Below are 17,968 nucleotides of genomic sequence, written 5' to 3' on the forward strand. Positions count from 1 at the left end.
AGGAGCAAAGGAGCCTCTGAGGGGCCCTCTAGGACTGCAGTAGGTCACACATGCTCCCTGCTTATTAGCGTAGAACGCCCCGGTGATTCATGCAATGGAATGTTTCAGCCAAGGATGTCACCTAATAGAGGATATGTTGATACAGCTTTATCTGAGAAGTTACATAATCATCCTAGTGTGGAAATGCCATAAAGGAATTTCTGGCTTGAATAAAAGAGGTGTGTATCCCCTGGGAAGTACTCCACAAAGGGTATGAGGAGATTTTCAGTGAAGAGCTGACTACCCCAGACTGGGCAAGTGACTTGTTAGAAACAGGGCTCAATGGAGGCTCTCTGAGGACAGTGACTGCGCCCACTTTGATTTGGTAAGGCTTAGACTCCTGCCCGAGAGAGTCCAGGGACGCCCAGACCTGCCTGTCCTTCCACAGGGAAGAGAGACCTTTCTGTATCTAGCCTCCTGGGATAGAAAGGTCCCTACCTTCAGTCCTCTCTGCTTCTTTCTTTCAGGTCACACATTTATTTCTGCAAGCCTTCAGACCTTCCATTCTCTTTCTGCCCTAGAGAGCAGAATGAATCCTTCCCCCGATTTTGTTGGAATCATCTGAAAGAAATCCTGCCGAGTCTCCCACTCTGGAATACCACCCCCAGCACCCAACCTTCCCTCGACCTCGCCTCCCATCGCCCCTCCAGCGCCCAGGACGTGGCAGGAGGAGGAAGGAGGCTGGAGGGAAGGGCGCGGGTGGCACGAGCACCTGTCACCTGACAGGCTCGGGCCCTCACTTCTCCAGCCCTGGCCCTGCCCACCCTCTGGCCGGTGAGCGCCGACAGGGCCCCCGCCCTCCCGCACCGGGACAGGCCCGTCCCTCCCGCCCCGGCCTCCACCACCGTCCAATGGCCGAGGGGTAGGGCCCGCTGAGCAAGCCGCGGCAGCCCCGCCGGGTCCCCGCCCTGTTCCCGGTTCCCGAGCCGGGCCCCGGAGGCCTTTAAATGCTGCCCAGGGCCGATGCAGCACGGCCCTCGCCACCTTTCTTGGTCGGGCAGCGGCAGCGGCAGCAAGCAGCAGCGTCGGTCCGGGTCCGGGGCCGTTCCGGGCCGAAGCAATCACCTTCGCCCTCCCGACCCCCGCTGCCTCCCTCCTCTCCCCTCCCCTCCCCTCCTCCCAGGCTGTGCCTGCCAGGTCGGCGCCGGGCCCCGGGCGTGCGCGCGCGCGCCCCCTCGTGTGTGCGCGCGCCCGCGCCAGCTCGGACCCGCGCCCCCGCCCCCGCCCCGCGCAGGACAGCCCCGGGATCCCCGCCCGCGCGCTGCGTCCCACGTACCCCGCCGCGCCGGGCAAGAAGATGGCGGGATCGGTGGCCGACAGCGATGCCGTGGTGGTGAGTGTGGCAGGGCGCGCGCGAGGTGCCCCTCCCCGCCGTCCCGCACTCCGCCGCCGCCTGCTCCAGCAGTGCTGGGGTGCTGAGAAGCCGCAGGCCCGGCCAGCGCCCGGCGCATGGGAAGGCGCCCGGTACCTGTTAGCAGCCGCCGGCTGCGTGCGGCCGGTGTTGGGGGCTGGAGAGGCTCCCGGGCTGCAGGGCTCTGGGCTGGGGAGGGAGTTTGGGGAGGATGGCGGGTCGGGGCGCCCGACAGCCCCCTCTGTGCCGTGCAACCGCCAGCCAGGTGTGCGCGTGGGTGAGTGTGTCCGGGGCGCGCGCCCCGCCACCGCCCCCGACGTCCCGGGGATTCCCCCTTGGAAATGGGTCGGCGCCCGGGGCTCCCGAGAGAAGTTGAGCACGGCCGCTCCACTTCAGTCACGTCCCGGAGGACAGGCCTGGCCCACCGCGCTTCCAGAAGCGTTTGCGGTTGGAGAGGGGCCTGTCCTCCTCCGGCGTGGGGCTCTGGCTCCTCGGTGGACCTTGACCTTGATTTTGATCTGGATCTGAAGGGTCTGCGGATCTTCAGAGGCTTAACTACCGGGTGGAAAAGATGGTTTTTGTTCGGGGGTTATGAGATTATCTAAGAGACGGTGAAGAGGCATCATCTGCAGACACTGTGTGCATGTGGAAGGCTGCTGGATTCCACCACATCTGTGTGGGTTCTTCCTCCAGCCCCCCAAAAAAGAGCCCATGGAAAGCCAATCTGTGTACTTCTATTTTTAGAAACTAGATGATGGCCATTTAAACAACTCTTTGAGCTCTCCAGTTCAAGCGGACGTGTACTTCCCACGACTGGTAAATGATTTTGCTCTGTGCTCTGTGTCTCTGCCTGTACCTTCCTCCTTTCTCATTGCTTTTTAAAATTTTATTCGTTTATTGCATTTTCCAATGGGTCAGGCCTTCAGGATCTGAGGTCTTGGCTCTTCCCTAATAGGCTGTAAAATTCATTTTTCTTCTCCCACCCTTTTCAGATAGTTCCATTTTGTGGGCACATTAAAGGTGGCATGAGACCAGGCAAGAAGGTGTTAGTGATGGGCATCGTAGACCTCAACCCAGAGAGGTAAGGCAGAGTCTTTGTCAGGACAGAACTATCAGGCTGTGGCTGAGCCCTGCCCACTCCTGTTGTGGTTTAGCACTCCTACTCTTCCTCTCCTGTGGACAGTGTTGCTAGTTGCCAGTGCCAAGAAAGTACCATGTTCCCATGAAAAGAATGTGTATGAATCCCAGCCATCATTTCTCCAGACAGCTATTTATATCAGAGATTATAAATATAGGCCCACATTTTCTCTTTGACCCTTAGGGAGGCCAAAGGACTTTTTTTTTTTTTTTTTTTTTTTTTTTTTTTTTTTTATGGTTTTGAAACATGGTGCCAGGAGCAAGAACTATCAAGATGAATAAGAACCCAACTTAACATTATTTCCCCTGGTCAATTTCTGTGGCTGTTTTTGAGAATTCCGAAGTGGATTAAGACATAGATGTGTGGTCGCTTTAGGGTATTTGAAATCTCTAATTTTAGTCATTTTCGACTTCACCAAAGTTTTCACCAGAGCTTGCTTTAGGTAACAAAATAAACTGGTTTGACTTACTTCTCCATAATCTAACGTCTCTGGAAGAGTAGTGACCTCTTAAAAACGGACAAACCCAGAGGAGGAAGAGGAAATATAAGCACTTGGGTCATTTTGAAATGTTTTTATATCCAACCCTAAATCAGTGGGATGATTTTCTTTTCAGCTTTGCAATCAGCTTGACCTGTGGGGACTCGGAAGACCCTCCTGCCGATGTGGCAATCGAACTCAAAGCTGTGTTCACGGATCGGCAGCTACTCAGAAATTCTTGTATATCTGGGGAGAGGGGTGAAGAACAGTCAGCAATCCCTTACTTTCCATTCATTCCAGACCAGCCATTCAGGGTGAGTACCTCGAGTGCCTCGGCTCCAGCCACTGGCAGGCTGATAATGTTCGACTTACCTAGTGTGTGCCAAGAACACTTGAAGCAGCCAGAATTTCTGCATGTCCAGGAAATTTGTCACCCAGTGGTGAAAAAAAGATCAAAAGAGCTCTGTTTGCTGATATAAATTAACACTTGCCGTAGTAACTTCTTAGTTCTATTCAGCTCATACATTTAAAAAGACCCATATTTACATGTCCAAATTGTTAAGAGTAAGTAACTTTTCTATGTAGTACCCAACGTATAGTAGATACCTACCCCCAAATATCTGATTGATTAATCAATACTAAGTACCCACTTATTAAATATTAATAAATATTAATAAGATTGAGAGCTAATAAGTAGCTCTCTTATTTGTATGACATTTTAAAGAATATGATGATGATCATTTCATTTTCTCTTGTTCCCTTTGCTAATGAGGCCATGTTCGTGTCCTTGTTTCCCCCTCTGGATTAATTAGCCTCAGTCTATTTCATGGTTACAGGCTGTGTGGCTGACAAATTCCTTCCCTTGGGGCTGGATGAATAAAGATTTGCTCCCCACTATCTTCTGGGCAAGAAGCACAATCCAAACTTTTCATCCAATCAAGCAGCATTAGCAGTCCCTTCCTCTATGAAAGGCAATGCCAAATAAGAGAGGCAAGTAGTGGCACAGTGGCTTGTGCCTGTAATCCCACCACTTTGGGAGGCTGAGGCAAGAGGACTGCTTGAGCAAAGGAGTTCAAGACCAGCCTAGGAAACACAGCGAAAACCCTGCCTTTAAAAAAAAAAAAAATAGCCTGCCATGGTGTCACACACCTGTAGTCCTAGCTACTTGGGAGGCTGAGAAGGGAGGATTGCTTGAGCCCAGGAATTCAAGGCTGCAGTGAGCTATGGTTGCATCACTGCACTCCAGCCTGGGTGACAGAGCAAGCCTCTGTCAAAAAAAATAATAAAGGGAAACGCAAGTAGTAATGGTGTTAAAAAGGGGTCAGACCTAGTGATGAATTGTCATTACACCTTAACATTACATCACAAAAATGACAACTCAATTAAAAGCTCCATGTTATATATGAGCCCAATAAAACAGAACTACACTTAACCGGTTACCCTTCATCTAGAAATGTTCAAGTGCCTCATGAAGAAGTAATTCTTTCACTTCCCTTCTTACATTTTGAGGGGAAAATAAGAATCCATGATTTTTGCATTGGTGGTAGAATTGAGATAGTTGCACTTCTAGTTACAGTCTCTGGAAGGCACCCTTGACCCGTTATCTCTCCTCACCCCCTTCTCTAGAATGGTGATGTCCCCTTGGGCTCCTCTTGGCTAGGATAGTTTCTTAGTGATGAACCTTAATGCATAGCTCATGAATGTGAGTAACCACAGCTTCTGACTGCCAGGAGGAATATAATGCTCCCAACAGCAAAACTAAAGTGAAATAGGCCCTTCTTGGGATAAAATTTTAGTAATATGAATTAAATGTGACTAATATCACATATGGAGCCTCCTTACATGGTGAATACCAATGCTTTTAATAAACCCATCATAGCACACTACCAGTAATTAAACTTTATGGTAAATTACTTGAGGAAAAAGCTTTTACCTTATGGAACCAGTATTTCTGTTTGGCTCAACAAAGCCTTGTTAATTACATGTTCTTTGTCCAGTGGTAATTACTATGTGTAACCTTCTCTCTGCCTTAGTGCTTACCATATTTGAGCGTCTAGACTATTACGGCCTGCTACTAATGGATACCAGTTCTGCCTTGTGAGGGGCCCTTCGAAAGGTGGTATAGAATTGTTCAGGGGATGACAGTGGAGGCATTAAGTGCCATATAAACAAGTCTATGCTATGTTACATCACCTTCTGGAGTATAGGGAGAAGGGAGATATGTTAAAGCAATGCAATTTTAAATCTTTAAAAGGTATTATATTGAATAGTGTAGAGCAATGGTTCCCAAAACGTGTTCCCCATTCTAGCAATATCAGCATTACCTTGGAACTTGGTAGAAACACAAGATTCTTATACCTACTGAATGAGAAATTTTGGAGGTAGAGCACAACAATCTGTGTTCTAACAAGCCCTCTGCAGGTCTCAATGCATTCTGATGTTTGTGAGCCACTGAAGATATTGCCTTTCTTTCTCTAAAATGAAGTATTGTTTGTTTTCCCCAGTAGCGTTCATTGAAATTGTGGATTATTATTTTGTTTCTTCCAGGTGGAAATTCTTTGTGAGCACCCACGTTTCCGAGTGTTTGTGGATGGACACCAACTTTTTGATTTTTACCATCGCATTCAAACGTTATCTGCAATTGACACCATAAAGATAAACGGAGACCTCCAGATCACCAAGCTTGGCTGATTTAAACCACCTCTATTTCAAATAGGATCACGTGCCACAACTATCTGACTGTTGGTCCGGAAGAAGTGTCCTAGCAAGATCTGGAGACTTAAAAAGAAAACAAAAAACAAATGGCAAGTTTCACTGTCTCTTCTTTTGTGCAGTTTAAACCCAAATGACAACTTCAACTGTGGTTTGCCCTTAAGAAGAAAGCTGTTGGGACAAAGACACCGAGCCATTATACCCAGAATAAAATAATACATTTATGCTGGATTTTATTCAGACCAAACTAAAATGGATTTGTGATGATTTGTGATTTGGTAGCAAATTATTCATCTTTTCAAAGCAAGGCAATGCTTAGAAACAGAAGTGCTAAAGACACTTAAAAAGCCAACAACAACGGTACAGTGAAATCAATGCATTTCTGCACTAAAGTGGAATTGTGTAGCACAACCAGTATCTTAGTCAGGGTATTTACATAGAATGTAGGTTGTTCAAAGTTTGACTTTTTTTTGTGTTTTTTGTTTTTGTTTTTGTTTTGCACAGCATAATGTTAATTCAGATTGTTGAAGCTTTCTTGTAGTTATTTATTTATACTCAATGTATGTATTAGAGAATGAACAATGTCTCAAGAACAGCAAGTTATAAACTTTTGAATGTATAAATATCTTAGGTCCAAGGGGAGAAAATTACATATTACAATTATGAAACAGGTGAATTTCTGCTTTAAAGAATTGAGATTCTCCATACCCCTAAACTTAGGATCTCTTGATATAAATTGCTGTAAGTGCTTTTGGGAAACCTTTGCAAAACCATTTTGATAAAACTGCTTTTCAAGTTATTGTTGGTTATGTAAAATTCTATTTACATTGCTTTTTCTCCTTACTGGGAATTAGCACGGTATTGGCTTCCTTAAGACTAATTATTTCTCTCTTGATTTATATAATAGCTCATTAAGTTGTTATTAATCAAAAACACAAAAAGGTGATTGCTTAGACAATTTTTAAAGTGACTGTAGTATAAACTTTTAAAAGAGTAATATGAAAATGACTGTGGAATGCAGTGTAAAGCAGAAGCAAATGGCCCTGAATAACTTACTCGGAAGTAATTTATATCAACTTAAGCTGTTAGCTCATTGTATAACTTTTCTTATGTGACCCTCACCAATATCCCTAAGTAATGCCTTTGGAAGCTTCAGAGTAGAAGATGCTTCCTACTGTGTTGGCTCTGAGGAGATAGTAGGATTAGATAGGATCCAGATTAGGAAATGATCCAGTTAGTTTATCTGAAAGGTTAACTCCCAGGACTCCAGGTCTTTGAATCCAGCCAGTAGAGTGAATGCTTCCAATTAAGCTGTAGGCGTTTCCCTGCACTTACGGAACTGATCAAACAGGGTGACTCCAACAGGAGGTTGCAGTACTGTAAACGTCACTGCAAGGGAAGGGATGCTTAAAGTCCTGGGTTCTGGACTTTAAAAGCTGCATTGGCCCTGGAGGGAGGGACCCTTGGCATTGCTTTGATCAGGTGGTGAGGGAAGACAGGGTTCTGGGGTGGGGGTGTATTTATATATAATTTAGGTTTTGTTTGTACAGCATACTGTGTCTTGTAATGACACATCCTTGTCCTGCTTTGCTTTTTTGAGTTTTTTTTTTTTTTTTTTACACAACATGCAGAGGCACTGAAGTGACCATGTCATTTTCAAGTGTCGAGAATGTAGACAGTGTTTCAGTACCAAAGTCTAAAATAAACTAAAATTATGAATTTTTTATAGGTGATACATTTGGATTCTTCTCAACTTTGAAACTGTTTAGCACAGTTCCATTGTATTGTATAAGAAGATACTGTATCCAACAAGACTGGCTGTACACTGAAAAGCTTTATGTACCAGCCAACTTATTTAACCATATTCAGCCTGTTCCGTGGGGGCTGTTCTGTGGTTCCAGGTATTTTCAAGCCTGTGATTAACTTCTCATGGCTTGTCACTTAAAAGTCCCTAAATTTTGAGAAGTGTTTGTAGAGAGACTTAAAGGGCACCTTAAAATACATTTGTGGAGTTTTGATTCAACTTATGGTGGAAGAGCCCCATAGGAAGACTCTCTTGAGTGGCCAACCATTCCCACCCACTGCATAATTCAGCAGAAACTAGAGGAGCAGGGCGTGTAGCTGATTGGAATTGACACGCTTATTCTGTCTACCTATCAGCTAACTCATTAGCAGCCAAGCCCTTAGGCAGCTTAGTGTGAAAATACAATGTTAACTGTTTGTTTCTCTGTGAGGTTGGTGGGAACCTCTTGGATAAGCCTATTGGGATTAATCTAAATGATGTGATGATTCGATTCAGTTATAGCCCAAATTAGTAAGGGGCTTTAGCTGTAAATTGGAAACAATATTCCCACCCTCTCCTGGGCCTGTGAGGTCTAAGGTGAGAATTTCAGGATGGAAAGTGCAATTTAAAGTTTCCACAGGAAAGTATTTGGGTATGTAAGGTGTTATTTCTGACCAGAGCCCTAGTTCTGCAATAACCAAAACCAAGGAGTATAAATAACAGTCAGGCTCTGGGGGAATAGAAAGCAGGCTTCAGACAATCTGTCCATTGCTACAGTAAAGTTGGAGTGAGTGTGTATATCTACTTAAAACTTAATAGAAGTGAATTCTGCTTTTTGGGCTATTCCAGAAGTGTTTTAAAATTATTATTTAAAATTTTGAAGCCCCATTTCAAATCTTGCCGACCTTAGTTCAAAACCCCTGAGAGATCACTTTTAGAATTGAGGATTTTTTAAAATGGCAAGTCATTTCATTTGTGTTAAAAAGAAAATACCCAAAAGGAAGGAGGGAGCCCTGTTTGCCTTGAGATAAACAGCCTTGGCATTTTCTGGCATTAATGTAGAAATAATGTTCCTATGATGACGTGTTTTCAAAGAAACACTTTCTTATTTACTGCGTGGTGTAAAATGTTGCTAAATGTGTTGTTACATTATGTCACTGCTGAAAGTTATTTGCACTATAATAAAGGAATTTTCTACAAAACAGTTTCCAGTTTATAACATGCTACATTTGGCGCCAGGTATAGTGTACTTAGCATAGACCATGCGGCCTAGCAGTGATTCCTCACTTTCACACTTGTGCGTCAAGATAACTTTTTCCTGCATTCCCCACACTGATAAACAGAAGAAAAGTCTCTCGGGGCCCTCAGAGACCTAATAACTTACATTGTGAATGGTAAATGCAGTGGGTTCTTTTAAAATATAATTTGCATACGGCAAATTCACTCTTTTGGTATAAAGTTCTGAGTTTTAACATATACATATAGTCGCTGGGCGCAGTGGCTCAAGTCTGTAATCCCAGCACTTTGGGAGGCCGAGGCGGGCGGATCACGAGGTCAGGAGATCGAGACCACAGTGAAACCCCATCTCTACTAAAAATACAAAAAAATCAGCAGGGCGCGGTAGCGGGTGCCTGTAGTCCCAGCTACTCAGGAGGCTGAGGCAGGAGAATGGCGTGAACCCGGGAGGCGGAGCTTGCAGTGAGCCGAGATTGTGCCACTGCACTCCAGCCTGGGCGACAGAGCGAGACTCCGTCTCAAAAAAAAAAAAAATATATATGCGTATAGTCATGTAACTACCATCTTAATCAGAATACGGGATCATTTCATCATTTCAAAAAATTCCTTTGTGCTACTCCTTTGCAGATAAATTTGTCCCCCATTCCTAACCCTAATTAGGCATCCACAAATCCATTCTCCCTCCCCATAGTTTTGCATTTTTCTGAATGTCATAAAAACAATTGTATAACGTGTAATATTTTAGAGCTGGCTTCTTAATTTGCATAATGCATTTGAGAGTCATTCATGTGTATATCAATAGTTTTTATTGCATTCCATTGTATAGATATACTACAGTTAATCCATTAGATGTTGAAGGATGCAGTGGGTTTTTAATCAGCAAATATAATCTTAGCACAATGTAGATACAAAAACAAGATTGCATTTCTCTTGCCTTCTCTTTCCTGTGGTTTGAATGATTAGGGAAGAAATTTAATCTCTTGGCTATTCAGCCTACAGATAAAACTGTATGGCTTATAGAAGTTTGCCCAACTTCAGTCATTGCTGGGTGACAGATTTACTCATATGCTAGATCTAGGGCCCTATTTATACCTTAATTTTATTGATCCCGTTTTTTTTAGGGTGCTGCATTATGAGGCTGGTTTGCTGCTTCCTCTGTCACAGCTTTTGCAGTTAAGTACTGGCAAATGAGGCCTGTTAAGGTAGGTACAATTTGCTGAGGCTGTTGGACAAAAGATAGGAGAGCTTCCCTTGCTCCCTAGCCTGGCTAAGAATGCCCCTTACGGGATGTGACATTTTACTTACGTTATGACAGCATTTTGGATTAGATGGCCTGAAAAATACATCCATAATTGGAGCTTTGAGTGCCACGAACCCTTAAGGCCTTCATTCATTCAACAGGTATTTATTGAGCTGTGTCACTTGGAGTATAAAAGACAAAGGTCTCTGGTGGTTTTAAACTTCAGTGTGATTAACAGGCAGATAGCTTTCCCCTTCCCCCAGCCCCCAGGAGATTTCTGTCTCAGCAGGTCTGGAGTAGGGCCCAGAGGTTTGTATTTTCAAAACCACCCTGGGCAAGGTGTGGTGGCTCATGCCTGTAATCCCAGTACTTTGGGAGGCCAAGGCCAGAGGATTATGTGAGACCAAGAATTTGAGACCAGCCTGAGCAACTTAGGGGGACCACATCTCAATTAAAAAAACATAAAAAAGCCAGATGTGGCAACACATGCCTATAGTCCCAGCTACTCAAGAGACTGAGCAGGGAAAATCGATGGAGCCAGGGAAGTTGAGGTGCAGTGGGCCATGATCATGCCACTGCACTCCAGCCTGCAGTGACAGAGCAAGACTCTGTCTCAAAAAAAAAAAAAAAAAAAAAGAACACCCTGGATGGTATAGGTGGTCCTGGGTCTCTTGAATCTTAGATTAAGTAACCTGCCTTTTTGGAACTCCTAACTGTTGGGTTGTACAAGCCTCTAGATTCCAATCTATGGATATCATTCTGTGAAAACTACATTTCAACACAGGCACATCCTTCTCTGCCAAGATCCTGCAACTATCATTACAACATTACAACTATGTGTCATTGTCCCTGACTTAACTTTCTCTTCTCTAGGATTTCTCTATCATTTCATTTGCTCACTTCTGCCTCTACCTCAAAAATGAAACACTGTAGTAAAAGAAAGTTTGCCTTTCAACTGAGTCTTGTAAAAATGCTCCCTCTTTGGGCTGGTTTGGGACCTAGGTGACACTCTGACACCTATTTTAAATAGCGATTGCTCCTAGAAAGATTAAAGTTCTGGGGGAGGCCTGTCTTCCTTCTTGGTAAGCATTTCAATTAGTTATTCACTGAAGAATTGTCAAGGTGGAACTCAGTTTTCTCTGATGCAAATCCACATGGTGGCTTACAGCTTGTAAAGAGGCAAAGGGCAAGTAGCAGTGGCCCAAGTAAGCTTTCGTGGCACTGTAGAAATGAATTTAAAGGCTTCCTTTTACAGGAAAATGCAACTGCGTGTGTACATAATGCTGCATGGTTGCCTCGAGCCACTTGCTGCCAAATCACCAGGTTAATTTCACAATGATTTTTCACTAAAAAAAAAAAAAAAAAAAAAAACTTCTGCATAAGGCAGAGACCTGCCTTGCAAAACATAGACTTCATAATTAATTAAAACGGGTGTATCTAAGGTACAGAAACAATATCCAACCTAGAGAGCAGAGGAAGAAATAGCCACTGACTCTCTTGCTTTGATACGCCCTTCCATCTCCCAGGGAAAGATGGTGACTGGATGAGCAAACACAGGGTAAGGAGGCATCATTGTTGGATAGGACAACACAGACAGTCCCTAAATAATAGGCCCTGGGAAGCTGCAAGCCAACCACAGGCCTTGGGGATGATGTGGGGTTTTGGGGGCCTTCCAAGCTTTCATGAGTCAGAACAATAACAAATGTTTGCTAATAACCCCAACACATCCCTTTCTGTCAGTATTCTATTATTAATTCTAAAAAGACAGATGCAAATTATCAAAGCTTACCTAAACAGTTGGGATGGGAACAGGAGTAAGCAAAGTGATGAGTCTCTGGTGACAACGAGGAGTTGAGAATGGGGCACCCATGCCTCCTGGATTTGTGATGTGTGCTCAGGTTGGTGCTTTAAACCTCCAGCCTTAACTGACCTCCTGTGGGAAATAAGGACTGCAATGCCACTTGTTATGGTGAGCTTGGAGAGCCAGAGGTGACAGCAGGTCATGCAGGAGTAAAGCAGTTCTTACAGCTAATAAAGCCAGAGTTTAAAATAATCATGACACCAATTTCTATAATAATCCTCCACAGTTTTATAAAGAAACAGTGTAAAAACTGCTAATCCTTAAGACTATGCTCTAATTCACCAGAATGTGCCTTATATATAATTTCACTGAATTCTCATTTTATTTAAAATCTAGCCAAAATTAGCAGTGTATTAGGCAATATTTAGAATAGCATTTGTAAAATATACTTAGGGATTTTTTTACTCTAAATTATTGCAGCTGTTCCAATATTAGAGAGCACAGATTTCTCCTAATGCAATAACGACCTTTAGCTCAGCATAAAATGATGTTTAGTGTTATAATAAAAAGTGAATAAGGAAGAGATGCCCCAAATAATGAGAAACTGCTGAAAACATTTATTTAAATGAGAATCTTCATGGAGTAGTGTGGTCTGTTACTCTAAGATTCTAATTAACCATGTATCACACATTTTTTAAATCCTCAGATTTAAAAAATCATACACACTATGGAGCACAAGACCACAGTCTTTTATTAAAAGAGGTTGGAAATAGATCTGCTCTCATAAGACTCTGATTAAAGTCGACACTGAGGTCACCTCACAGGTTGGTTTGTTTTAAGGCAACTAACTTTCTTTTTGGTTTTGTAAATGATGTAAATCCTTGACTTGAGAGTCCCCTTCAATCCTTCAGAATTAAGTACATAATTTTAAAAAAATTCAACCTCCTAACTTGAAACGGCAAATACTGGCCTTTTTATATAGGTTGTGCTTTAAAAACATATCTGTCTGGTTAATTCATAGCCATCGTTTCTCTCTCCTATGAGAGAATCACTCATAACTGGTGTCAATGCAGCTAGATGTGAAAGAAGCACTGTATCTGAAGGCATATTAGACACTGTGGGGTACCAAACAGGGAAAAGACACCTACCATTTACTCTTAAAGAAATCATGATTTAGCTGGAAAGACAAGATGTGTACATACAAAATACATGCAAACATGAATGTCAATAGATAATTAGAGTCAGCCTGAGTAGGCAGAACATAGCAAGCTACAGAAGGTTGAGGAGGACAGAGCTTGCCATGTCTTGGGTGATGGGGGTAGGTGGGGAGGGTCTAAAGCAATGGTCTCCAACCTTTTTGGCACCAGAGACTGATTTTGTGGAAGGCAATTTTTCCACAGACAGGGAGGAGGGGGGATTGTTTTGGGATGATTCAAGCACATCACATTTATTGTGCACTGTTTCTATTATTATTACATTGTAGTATATTATGAAATAATTATACAACTCAACATAATGTAGAATCAGTAGGAGCCCTGCACTTGTTTTCCTGCAACCAGACAGTCCCATCTGGGGGTGACGGGAGACAGTGAAAGATCACCAGCATTAGATTCTCATATGGAGCATACAACCTAGATCCCTCACATGAGCAGTTCACAATAAGGCTCACGCTCCTATGAGAATCTATTGCCACTGTGGATCTGATTGGAGGGATCTCAGGTGATAATGCGGGCAATGGGGAGCAGCTGTAAATACAGATGAAGCTTCGCTCATTTGTTCACCATTCACCTCCTACTGTGTGGCCTGGTTCCTGTCAGGCCACCAACTAGTACTTGTCCATGGCTGGGGGTTGGGGAGCCCTGGTCTAAAGGACTTTAGCCGTGTTTCTAAGGACCTCAATCCCCTTTGCATGTTTACAGGCACAGAACTCATCAGTATATACTAACTTCGGGTTTGATCTATGGGGCCAGGGTTGTGTTTCCTAATGCTCAGTGATGTCGTTGAAATTCTAGCCTCCCAAGAAAAGAGTTCAGGGAGGAAATTTATGTTCTTTAATTACAAAACACATGAGTCTCTGGTAGAGAGTAGACCCTTCCTTGAATGAAGCCTGGAGCAAAGAAAGGCCTGCTTTGTGGACTATCTACGAGGAATCACATCATACGTGCATTGAATGTACTCAAACTTCAGCTCCATGCATTTATCACCAAAATATAGAACAAAGCAAAAAACTATTTAAATACTATACATGGGTGCCATGACTCACGCTTTAATCCCAGAGCTTTGGGAGGCCAAGGCAGGAGGATCACTTGAGGCCAGGAATTGGAGACCAGCCTGGGCAACATAGCAGGACCCTAGCTCTAAAAAAAAAAAAAAAAAAAAAAATTAAATTATCTAGATGTGGTGGCACATGCCTGTAATCCCAGCTACTTGGGAAGCTGAGACAGGAGAATTGATTAAGCCCAAGAGTTTGAGGCTGCAGTGAGCTGATAGCATTCCTGTACTCCAGCCTGGGTGACAGACCAAGACTCTGTCTCAAATAAATAAATAAATAAATACCACAGGGACAATTCCACCTGTCATCCCATTGAAAGAAAAAGAAGCCCAAGGATGGGGATGTGATTCAAATGTGACTTCAGTTGGTTCTGCTTCCTGGGTCTCTCATAGTTAAGCCTTCTAGCTCCCTGCAGTGTTATGCCAGTGTATAAAGATACCATCAGTATTTCTTATGCGTGGCCACTAACCACAAGCCAAATCTTTCCTCAGCCAAAGAAACAAAGATCTGTTGACTTTTGTATCTAGCCCGTGGGTGAGATGGGCTTCCACTATTTATCCTGAGTGGACGGTTTTCTTGTTTAATCATGGTAGCCAGCTCCTTGATAGCAGAATTCATTCTATGAGCTCTGGCTCTAGACACAGCATTATCCACTAAAACTTTCTGTGGTGTTGGAAATGTGCTATAATCTCCACTGTCCAGTACAATGGCTACTAGCCATATTTAACTGGGCATTAGAGTGACTAAGGAACTGAATTTTCCATTGTATGTCATTTTAATCAGTTTAACTATAAGTGGCCACATGGGGCTAGCGTCTACTATACCGGAAGTGTGGGTGTGGACCATCAGGAGCTGCTGGGCTTATGTTTGGTCTGGACACTCAGAGAATACCAGGGGCTGCAGAAGTTCCTTATTTAAACCCAAGTTGTGTTTGCCCTCAAGATCAGGAAACGCTAGGTGCTTTCTAAAGGCTAGTGGAGGCCTAGTCACATACAACACGCAGGTGCTCCTGGTAAAGAAGTCATCCTAAGGGAAGAAGTGCTCAGGCAGTTCAATGCAGGAAGACAGGCAAGTTGAGAAGAAAGTGGCAACTCTGTGGTCCCAGGCCCTGCTCAGTGGAGCCACACTTGAGTGCTAGAACAAGGACATGGCCATAAACCCCCTGCTTCCTCATGAACCCCACTCCCTGGAGCACGAAAGGGGAAGGTAGTGGCAGATGGGCAGCTTTCCTCATTCAGTCTTGCAGCCAGCCTGCATTTCCCAAGCAGTGTGTAAATGCTGGGCATGGTGCTGGGCAGTGGTGTTGGCAGCTGAAGCAGTACCTACTCAGGCCTGCTTTTAACAACCTCTGTACAGCTGTCAGCAGTGACAGCGATGCCATCATCGAGCATCAGGAGTATAGCTGTCTATTTTGGAATTCTAGTGATGATCAAGAGCATTTATTTCCATTTTTATGTCCAAACCATTGGTGGCTGGTCTCCTATGAACAAGCCTTGGGTTCACCTGAAGCCAACCCAGAAGAAGAATGCGGTGCTTTGCTGAATCCTCAAGAAGCAAACCTACTCCAGAAAGCATTAGGGAGCAAGGAATTTTACTATTTTGTGGGAAGAAGCGCATTTTATCACATACCACCCCAAAAACTAGGGCATAAAAATCCCTGTTAGACTTTTTTTTTCCTCTTCCAAGTTTCTCTTAGCTTCTATTCCCTCTCAGGACCCTCTTATAGGCAGCTTCTAAATATCCCCTGGCTCCCTTCCTTATGCAGAGCTATTTGGCCACTACAAGCTCTCCCGGGGGCTTTTTAAAACATTCATCCTGCATGGGCCATTTTCCACCATAGGGGAGATTTGCCCCCAAGAAAAGTAGGATTTCTCTATCATTTCATTCGGTAGTTTCTTTAACACCCAGCCTCAAGTCCAGAGGAACTCAAGGCAGCAAAAAGTGAAAACACCAAGATAGGTGAGAAGGAAAAAGGCCAGGCACCTCCTGGTGCTTTCTAGCCTCAGGACTCAGGTTTAATGTCCCCTCTTCAACTTCCCCACCTTTATCCTAAAGTGCTCCCCTTTCCTCTCAATGTCGTCTCCTCTGTATGGTTGCTTAGTATCCATCTCTCCCACTAGATAATAATTTCCACCAGGGCAGGTACCATACTAGTCTTATTCTACTGCATCCTGAGCACCTAGCATGATGTTTAACACATAATACATAACAAATAAGCCAGACACGGTGGCTCATGCCTGTAATCCCAACACTTTGGGAGGTAGAAATGGGAGGATCACTTGAGGCCAGGAGTTCAAGACCAGCCTGGGCAATATAGCAAAACATAGTCCCTTCCACCACCTACAAAAAAAAGTAAATAAATACACATTTGTTGAATGAATGAATGGTAGCCAAGATGTGGTATTCATTATATATCACTGTGCAAAAAATTATTCCAAAATTTAGAGGCTTAAAATGATAACAAACAGTTAAGATCTCACACAGTTTCTGTCAGGAAACTGGGAAGAGCTTAGCTAGGTGGTTCTAACTCAGGGTCTCTCAGGTTACATACAGTTCAGCTATCAGCCAGAGCTGCAGTCACTTGAAGCCTTGACTGGGGCTAGTAGATTCACTTTTCGACGTGGCTCATTCACATAGCTGTTAGCCGCATGAAATTCTCCACAGAACTGCTTGAATGTAGTCACAATGTGGCAGCTGCGTTCTCCTTAGGGACTGATACAAGAGTGAACAAGGTAGAAGCTGCAATGTCTTTGATTCCTAGCCTCAGAGGCCACCCTTCCACAATATCCCATTTCTTACATAGGTTAGCCCTATCCGATGTGAGCAGGAACTACATAAGGTATGAATACACCAGGAAGTGAAACTGTTGGGAGCCATCTTGGAGACCAGCTACACAGATGGCTAATTCTTGCAAATTCTCAGAATTATTTGAGTGGTTGTAGAATTCCTAGAAGGTAAATGACAGTGGAGCCAGAGAAATGCTGTTCATGGCTATTACGTTTCCCTAGTATTACACCCCCCACCCCTTACTACTGTTGCCTGGGATTAGTGTTTCCTATAGAATGTCTTTACTTGTACATCCAGATCCTCAGAGTAAACTATAACAAAGAGAGCATGAAAAACCCAGAAATTCCTAGTGGACTGAAAATAGCAAAATTCCACTTATGAAATACAATGACGAAGTCTTCCTAAAATTATGGTAGAGGGTAGAAAATCAGTTCTTATTGGGAACCTCAAATAAACACAACTGTTTTTGAGAAAAGTATTCACTTTTTTTTTCAGTTCAAAGAGAAATATAACTACTCAGAAAATGTGTGAGTTTTCCTTGTCTTCAAGTTTGATGTTTGGTTTTAATGGAATTGGATAGGAAGATAGACTGAGGTAGCAAAATCCATTACTAGCCTGCACCAAAGGGCACAGACTCAAATGCCTACAAGGGGAAAGCATGTGATATTAAAGAAGTAAAATGGGCCACATGGGCAGCTGCCACCCAGACCTACCCATTGTTGCCATAAATAAATGTGAGCCCTTTATTGCCAAAGCTTCTGGATTTTCTTTTAAAAGAAAAGCCAATATCTATTAAATGTTACATGTGAAAATAATTTTAACTATGTGGATTAATATGGCCCTTGATCTGGCATACTAGCTGCCAATTTGCAATCTTTGCCATGAGTTAAATAGCAGATGGAGTAATAACCAAGCACCTGAATAATAACCAAGCACCTGAATGGGTCCTGGCTACTGCTTGGGGGTGGAGTGGCGGGGGGCCCTCTTGAGAGGCTACTTGGCCTTTTGAGTTCTTCCAGTTTACTGAGGAATTTTCCCATTCTCCTTTTCACAGACATTCTCTGCATATCTGAGAGTTGGGGGTAGGAGAGAGGGGGAAACATGCCAAAAAGGGGTAAGAGAGTCTCATAA

General features: G+C 43.6%; 1 protein-coding gene across 1 annotated transcript; it reads left to right on the forward strand.

Annotated features, from left to right (window-relative positions):
* The first annotated feature begins 1,246 nt into the window (after positions 1 to 1,246).
* On the forward strand, positions 1,247 to 8,703 carry LGALSL (galectin like). Its single transcript, XM_030827847.1, has 5 exons — positions 1,247 to 1,372; positions 2,135 to 2,206; positions 2,383 to 2,471; positions 3,143 to 3,320; positions 5,554 to 8,703. Exons 1-5 carry the CDS (start codon positions 1,337 to 1,339, stop codon positions 5,695 to 5,697), a joined length of 519 nt encoding a protein of 172 aa, XP_030683707.1. The 5' UTR covers positions 1,247 to 1,336; the 3' UTR covers positions 5,698 to 8,703.
* The last annotated feature ends 9,265 nt before the right edge of the window (positions 8,704 to 17,968 follow it).

Source organism: Nomascus leucogenys, chromosome 14 (genome assembly GCF_006542625.1).
Source record: "Nomascus leucogenys isolate Asia chromosome 14, Asia_NLE_v1, whole genome shotgun sequence".
NCBI classification, from domain to species: domain Eukaryota; kingdom Metazoa; phylum Chordata; class Mammalia; order Primates; family Hylobatidae; genus Nomascus; species Nomascus leucogenys.

Excerpts from the sequence above, each read along its gene's own strand:
- LGALSL (XM_030827847.1), top strand. The coding sequence starts at position 1,337 with ATGGCGGGATCGGTGGCCGACAGCGATGCCGTGGTG. Across the intron at positions 1,373-2,134 it reads CCGACAGCGATGCCGTGGTG|AAACTAGATGATGGCCATTT; the intron begins GTGAGTGTGGCA and ends TTCTATTTTTAG. Across the intron at positions 2,472-3,142 it reads GTAGACCTCAACCCAGAGAG|CTTTGCAATCAGCTTGACCT; the intron begins GTAAGGCAGAGT and ends TTTTCTTTTCAG.